Source organism: Aphis gossypii, chromosome 1 (genome assembly GCF_020184175.1).
Source record: "Aphis gossypii isolate Hap1 chromosome 1, ASM2018417v2, whole genome shotgun sequence".
In the NCBI taxonomy this organism is placed as follows: domain Eukaryota; kingdom Metazoa; phylum Arthropoda; class Insecta; order Hemiptera; family Aphididae; genus Aphis; species Aphis gossypii.
The window spans coordinates 7,867,303-7,875,793 of NC_065530.1; the positions used below are offsets into that span (position 1 = coordinate 7,867,303).

General features: G+C 31.2%; 1 protein-coding gene across 1 annotated transcript; it reads right to left on the bottom strand.

Annotated features, from left to right (window-relative positions):
• Positions 1-1,403: 1,403 nt before the first annotated feature.
• On the bottom strand, positions 1,404-3,142 carry LOC114119134 (28S ribosomal protein S27, mitochondrial). The gene is made up of 2 exons (XM_027980615.2): positions 1,881-3,142; positions 1,404-1,815 (listed from the first exon to the last, which is right to left on the bottom strand). The coding sequence occupies exons 1-2, from the start codon at positions 2,916-2,918 to the stop codon at positions 1,537-1,539; spliced, it is 1,317 nt and encodes a 438-aa protein (XP_027836416.2). The 5' UTR covers positions 2,919-3,142; the 3' UTR covers positions 1,404-1,536.
• Positions 3,143-8,491: the final 5,349 nt, after the last annotated feature.

An 8,491-nucleotide genomic window follows, 5' to 3' on the forward strand; every position in this document is an offset into this window, starting at 1 on the left:
AATCAATTCATATGCTTGTATTTTTTTTAGATTTGTCATTAGTATTATACATATATTAATATCACATATGTATGAAGAGTGATGACTAGCAATAGACATATTTTTTCAAATAAGAACCATTCTTTTTTATCATCGTTAATTTTTAAGCTTCACATTTTCAATAAAGTCTACTTGAACATAGTTAAGATTTCGTCAAAAATAAATAATCGAAAGTATTAAAATTTATTTGCCAATATTGTAATTAGAAAAAAATTACTCTGCCCATATATGTAAAAAAAAAAAAAGGTATTACCATTTAAAAAAAATTAAGTTTTATTTCCTATACGCTGAAAGGATCAAACATTTTAAATTTACCTGAAAATGTATATTTTTATACTTTCTTTCACTCCCCAAAAACTATTTTAATTTTTAATACAAGGGTGCCAATTGAAAATAAAGTGGTACTTCTTAGCAGTTAGCATAAACCCATTTATTATAATAGGTATAAATAAATGTTTATCCATATGCGTTTTATGGCATTGTGGGTATACAACTAAAATATTTTTGCTTGTTTATATAAACCTTTGAATTAGGCTTATGATTTTTCCACAGGGGTTCAATCATTTTAGATTGATTAATTATAATTACTATTTATTTATACAGTAATTAATATTCTTTTTCTCAGTGTTTGAGTTGCAACATAGAGGGGAATGTGTTACTGTGTAAGTATTACTTTCCCTAACAAAATATAATTCTATAAAATTGCATTTAATTTCATTAATAGGAAAAAATATTATTTTTTTATTTTATATCTATTCTGAATGTGTATTATGTAAAAATGAAGTGATGTATTTTTTAACCATATAACTCTGTAAAACAAATACAAAATATAACTTAATTTCAGAAGAAACATTAAAATGTTATGTTATAAATTAAGATATATTCAAAATCAAATTTATAAGTCAACTGAAGTTGTAAAAGGAAAAAGTCAAGTTAAAAATGTCTGTAGTGACTAATAGATTATGGATGTATAAAACCATTACAAACTATTAACATAAATAGATAAGTAATAATGCTTATTAGAAATTGTATTCTAATCCATGTATAATATACTAAAGTTTAGCCTACATGAGAAACACGCAAACTTCAATAGTTCTGGGTAAACAGTAGTCTACACACTAAAAAACTCTAAATAACTATAATATGTGACAGTGTTTCATAATTCAGCATTTAATATATTATAATAAAGATTATATACTTAAAAAATAAGTCAACTGAAACTTATTATTTGAACTATCTTCTCTGAAGCTGCATATTTACAGTTACAATTTTAACTCAAAGAGCACTGAAAACCATATTTAAATTATCTACATTTATCAGGTTCCTTAACCTTGTTACACTACTAGTAAATAAATTTTAACGAATAAAAAATAATCAAACAAATTTTATATTTCTTAAGTATCAAGAGAAGATATTAACAAAATAATTTGAAGATTTGAAAGTGAATATTTATTAATTATAACTATATACCATGTAATATTTAACTTAATTTATAATTTAATCTCGTTTGAAACCGGGTTTTCTGATTTCTGGTGGTACATATGTTAAATCATCTTTAAGGGTCTTGTCTTTAACTACAGTCTTTTTCATTCGTTTCATTTTTTCTTCTTTAACTAGATCATGTTTGTGTTCATTATCAAAGAAGAACAACAACTGTTCTTTTTCTTTGAGATCCTGTTTTGCCTGTTGAACCTTCTGTAAACGTTTTAACTTATTCAAATGTTCAAGATACCTAGATAGCTCTTCTCGCCTGAAGGATTCCCATTTTTTGTAAATCTGAAATCAAATTAAATATTGTAAATTTGTAGATAATATTTTAAGTTTGCTTTATTTTTACATACCGATTTTTGATTATGTATTTCTGTTTCTTCATTTTTGGTTACTGCCTCATTTACAAAATTATTTGTTTCATCAGTCAAATTTTTGTTTTCAATTTGCAATTTTGAAAGTGCATCTTTTAGTTTCTCAGCATTTTCAGGTGCTCGTTTATCTATTGCAGTAACTGCCAATTCTACTGTTCCTAGATGAATAGAACCATTAACTTTTTCTAGATGACTACTTAAATCATTCCATCGGTTATAATAAGCTAATCCAAGAGTCTTAAAACTATTTCCCAATATAGTATTATCAATTTTACTACTAATCGCTAACATTGTTTTTCCGATCAAGTGATCACTGTCTGCTAAATCAAAATGATCATCAAAATAAGGATTTCTCAAAAAATCTACACGTACTCTTCTATCTTCTTCGTCGTCGTCATCATTATTTGTTTCTTTTGTTTCTATTTTTTCTTCTTCCCATTCAGTTGGATTTGTGATATATTTCAAACAGGAATATAACCCCATGGCTTTAGTGATATCATTGTCTAGTTCTTCTTGTAACATTTGGTTGGAAACAATCACTGTGGCATTTCGAATATCATTGTCTTTAATGAAACGGTCCATTAGTAAGTTACACAAATAGTAGTCAGGAAAAATTCCGTAATTTAGCCGATCCTTCAATATTCTGATAAGGTCGTTGACGCTATTTGACGCTAAAAACAATCGCACAACAGCATGATGTGTTGACGGGAGCATTGTGCCAGTCTGCGCCGACAAACGAAACTTATGTGTGAGTTCCTCCAATTCATCCAAGTATGTACTATCCGTTAGCGAGTTGGCGAACACGTCTAGGTCCACGGCACTAATTTGCTTGGACCCGTGTTCCAGTGCGGAGGACAACTTGTGGTACAGCACTTCAGGTTCGACTTTCTTCAGCAACGAACAGTCCAGCCGTTCTTGCCACACGTCATCGCACCTGTACGCCTCAGACAGAAACGATCTAGCCCAACGCAGTCGGCGGCCAGCCAATGTGGCCAGCGAATTCTTCAAAGCAAACATTGCCAACGACTTTGATTAACGCGTTTTATAAAGTGTTACAACTAACATAAATGCATGGTTAATATTTATTTAGAAAATAAAATATAAAACGTTTGAGGTAGCAAATTAATTTCGAAAAATATTAGTTGACACTCGAATACTCGATAGTAATTAGTAGTTAATAAACGAAAATATATGCTTTTCGGTAAAAACTAAAAACTAAAATGCTAAAAGACGTGCTTAATTTATTATCAAATTCACTGCAAGCGGCGTGTTATCATAATATAATGATAGCACCTTATCTCCTACTGAGCACGAGGTGTTTAGAATCATAAAAATATCATCCGCTAGATAGCAGCACACAATTCGTCATAGACAATTTAATTATTAATTTCAGGACAAGAATGGACCAATTCACATTTATTTACATTTCACAACGATAATGGATATGGATTAAGCCACTTTGGTTTCGATTAACTAATTTTGGTTGCTCATTCTATTGGAATGGTTAAACCAAAAAATATTAATAAACCTTGTTTATTATCATTATTAATAGTATACATTGAAAAGAATAATTAGTGTTAGGTACCTAGGTGACTAAGTTTATGAGTTTATATTCTTTAAATTTATGTTGTAATGAAAAATAAATGTTCGAGAGATTCTCTAATTTACTCTATAGGTATAATAAATATCATTTACTTGAGATTTTCTTAAATATAAAGTGGTCCAACGACCAACCCACACTAAAACTTTTAAACTTGAAGTTTATGGTTATCATCAGGGCTAGGATTTTTATGAAACAGCGTGTTTTTTTTTTTTGCTACGCCCTAATGGAATTTTAGTGAGTGTTGTCCGCGATTTATATTGTTGTGATGAAAATGATACTACTTTTATTTTGCATAATGCATAATATATTATATTGATCTTAATGCATATTTAGTATGATCGTATTTATAAGCAGATAATAATTAAACTGATTTAAGTAATACGTATATACATAGGTAACTTGGTTTTTTGGTCAAACATACATTTTATTTTTATAAATACCTACAATATTTTGGTAGTATGCTGGTATGATACAATATACAAAAGTAAGTTCGCCGATCATTAACATTCAAAAATTTAAAAAAAAAGTTGTGATCGTAGCTATAACACATTAACACGTATTTTTACTATTGACTATGAATTATAAATTTTATTACTAAAATAATAATAATTAATGCATGCGAAAAATAAATAAACAAAAAGATGACACGAGCAATGAGCATATTATGACATGTCAGTCCGCACTCCGCAGTCGTAACCCGCTCTTCAAGTATAGTAAACATTTCTGTGTTTAACCTTCAGTGTTTCATAATGATTAATGGCTAATAAACTGATCGATTGTACCACATTCTTTATCGACAACAATCTGTCTCTTCTGTTTGTCTGTATAATATATACAATTATGACTTGTCCTGGGTGTTTCATCATCGCCTAGACAGAACCGCTGAAGCTACGAGTGCGAAATTTGGTCAGTTGTTTTGTTTAGTGATGTAAACGCCCATTAAAAAATCATTTTTCGAAATTCGACCCTTAAAGGGGTTAAAAGGGTAAAAAATCACTTAGTCACTGATCGCTGTAACTCAAAAACTACACAACGTACGAACTTGAAATTTGGAATAGCGGTTATTCTTATATTTTCACCGAGTATTAAGAAAGGATTTTCAAAAATACTGCGTTTTAGTGGAGTAATTAACAATTTTAATTATAATTGTCGTTTCGTCGGGTGCTCGATGCTTGGGCGTGCGGTATTAGCGTCGGGGCGCACGCGAATTCGTGCGTGGTTATCGTGAGCGAGTTCCGGAAGCCGTAAATGTAGTGGTTAAAAAAATTGTTCTAGTAAAGTGCTCGTTCGTCGTGGAAATTGCGAGAGATGTAACGAGACCGAGACGCGTGTCGGTCATCACTCCACGTAATTCGCAATCGTCGGTGTGCGTAGTCATGGTCACATACCCACGTGGAAAAGCGCATTATCCATAGCGGATCGGGTCGGCGATATAGAAGTCGGACGGACTTGTCGCAGTTGTAGCTAGATCGAACGTCGGGAGCAAAGAGACAGAGCTTCCGCGCGCGATCGCCGATCGGTGCCGGAGTCTTCTCCAGGCCGATTTCGCTGCGTCGCGCCACTAAAGACGTATAAAAAATTCACAATGGTCGTATACAATTAGTAAAAACATAAAAACGAATATAATTCAAATAAATATTGTTAACGAATATAAAATAAAAGGTAAAATTCATGTGTTGAAAATGGTAACATAATCGGTCGGGCGGACTGATCAGTAAAGTGGTGACAATCCGCGGTGTCGCCACAATTACAATTAGTAACTCTTGTCTCTTACCATGTCCGGTTAACTTAGGTTAATCAGGCACTGAACATTGTAAGAATGGCCCTCACTCCTCAGTGCGTGAAAATAAGTGTGGAATTATTGTATCAATCTATGTTAAAGGAGTTTAAATTGATGACAATAGATCAATGCGACCGTGGCAACATTCTGCTTTGATTGAATCAAATGTTTGCAACAAGACTATATAGAATGTGCGGTTGACTGAGAATGTTACAAGGATCTTACAATTAAGTGATTCCATTGAAGAAGTTATTAAAATGAAAAATATGTACACACGCGATCAGCTTCATTGCTTCAGTAAGATTTCAATGTGTCTTGGGAAAGAAATTCCGTTACTCAAAGATACAAACATAAGATAAGCGATGTTGAAGATTATTTAGACCACATCGATGTCAAGAAATTGAAAGAACGTATTCCAGTCACAGGTATTTGCTTAATAGCAGATTTGAAGTTTAAAGCACTTTGACATTTAGCTAGAGGTTCTTATTCGCCTCATACTGAGGTAGGTACCTAATACAAATATATTTACATAATATTGCATACTAAAGAAAATAATTTTTTAGCCTGAAGTCAATAGACCGAGGACAAGAGCATTCGTAGCGCGTGAAAAGGAAAAAGCAAGCAGTAGATCAAGTTTTTTGAAATAATTAATTATGTAATATATAATAAAATCTGAAATCAGAAAAAAAGTAGGTCAGCATTGCGGCGTGGAAGATGTTTGTCCATATCGTTCCTTCGGTCCTCAGATATAGGATAGTGTAATTTTGCAGTATTCGATTTGAATATAATTATTGCATTCGATAAAAAACGATTCTGAACGGATGAAAGAATATTTTTTATTTCATTAAATATTTAAATATTATTCGCTTCTGTGATAATAAACAAAGTGTTAGAAATTGAAATCCCGTTTTTTCGTAATTGTTTGGTGTTTTTCTCGTGGCGTTATATATAACTACTGAGAAAATTCAAAAATGACTTCTCTAAAATATCAGTTCTGAGCTGAAGAACATTACCTTTCAGAAAAGGTGCTACACTTGATACTTTTGAGCAAGTTTAGGAGGAGAAAAAGTGTTACCAGAAAGAAAAAAAGAAATAAATATCATTGTAAAACCAATACAATATTCCTCACTTCACTCAGAATGTAATATTTTATTTTTAATCTCAATTAAACGTATTATATTAAAACAATCAGCTAATCACTAATGTGTTTCAATAAATAAATACTTTTTTTGTAAGTATTTTTGTATGTATCTTTTAGACATCAAAATGCATATTTTTGCATATTTTGGTAAATTAAATGAATATTTTACAATTTTTTATTGCATACATATCCTACTTCTTAGCCCTGGTTATCACTTATTCTATAGTAAATATTGAGGTATGAATAAAGCGATCAATATCTATACTAATTTTACAATGTTGTATATAATATAACTTGTATTTATTTTTTTTGTATTTGAGTTTAGATAAAAATAAAAAATCATAAATCATTAATTTACCGAGACATTTTTGATAGGATATTGGATCTATTAAAAATATAGATAATTATTATGTCTGTGGAATTTATATTCTGTATAATATAGTTTGAAGACCGTTCGAAAAGGTTCGAAGGTTCTTAGAAGATTCGAGTTTCAGTTGTAACAAAAATTGATCATACGATGAATAATTGTTCAATAGAGTTAGAAAACCGGCGAAAGGTTTCACGTCCGCGTAATTTATATTGTTCAGAGTAATCACTCTCGATACGATTTTCACGTCCTGTTGCCCGATAATCAAAATGAACGATTCCCTGCCGATGTTTCGCACTTCGATAGATAAATTTATATAACGATTCATCTGTTTTTTACTGTCGTGTTTGTGTTGTTCGTCTTCAAAAACGATTGAAGAGTTGAAAAGTTTCTTATGGAAGATGCAAACGCTTTCGTAATGTCCTTTTACCTCTGATAATACAACAATATAATCAGAAAGTTTTTCTTCCCGTTTATTAGGTCCGAAAGCGTAACCACGTAAACATTTCTATCATTCAACTCGTCGACGAGTTTACAAAAATCTTTGTACCCATCGTGTAAAAAACCATGACCAGCGTCCAGCATATACTTCAAACCGTATTCACGAGTTTTTTTATAAAACGATGATCATTCGTATACATAGGTAATTAGAGTTTCTGTAAATGAGAAGACGCGTGTTTTCGCTAAACGAAAAATGATTATCGCATAATAAAGTTTTTTCCTTGTTGAAAGCGCTCGAGATTTCGAATCTGGCTAATTTTTCCTTTAACGTACTGTGATCCTTTTTCAATAAAAATATAATATTTTTATCACCTTCTTGATCCTGATTGAGTCCCTTGGCTATGTGATGATTTATAGTTATTGTTTGTATAGTAGCGTCCGTGTGTTTTAAAATTTTAACGACGTATAAACACGTATTGTTTATAGCCGGATGTCGAATAACAAGGCAAAAGTCCAAATCAAACTCTTCGGATAAATTATCGTATAGTACTAATGGTAGTATTATAAATTGTCTTCCCAATTTCGATGATATGGTAGCAGTTATTGGAATACACTTTTGGTTTCAAAACTAGTCACTTTTATACGCACACCAGAATGATTACCGCTCTTGTATTTTCCAATATTTCCAACTTTAAAGTTTGAATCTTCAAATTTAAAATATCTATCGGTTATGAGTTCTGGATATAGTAGAACTGTTTTAATTAAGAACACAAATTGGCTTTTCGTGTGCTCTTTTCTCAATATCGGATTGTAGACGATGTAATTCGATGGATTTATTTTTATCACTTCATCTACAAATTCAGAAGTTTGTATTATTAAAAAAGAATCCTTGTAATCAGTTATAAAAACAGCGTCTTCACAACATTTATCCAATTGAACATAATTACTAAAATAATTACTAAATTTTGTAGTGAGAAACAACAAATCTATCTCTAACTAAAAAGCACCTTTATGTAACGATTGAAATAAATACGCGCACAAAACACCAGAGTGACGGTGGATTTCGACAATGTCCGCGATGAATGTTTTTTAGAACAATATCACTCACCCACACGAGAACCGAAACCAAACTAAACCGGTTCTCGTTTATTTGTTATAGTAATATAGTATCCCTATATGTATAAATAGTAGATGATAAGTATATATCGATAATGAAGACTTCCGCTGAAAAATTGACACCCCAAGAAAGACGAAGCCA

Bases quoted from the DNA above. Each gene is read 5' to 3' on its own strand.
- LOC114119134 (XM_027980615.2), bottom strand. From the start codon at position 2,918: ATGTTTGCTTTGAAGAATTCGCTGGCCACATTGGCTGGCCGCCGACTG. The intron at 1,816-1,880 runs GTATGTAAAAAT...ATTTGATTTCAG, and splicing joins AAATACATAATCAAAAATCG to ATTTACAAAAAATGGGAATC.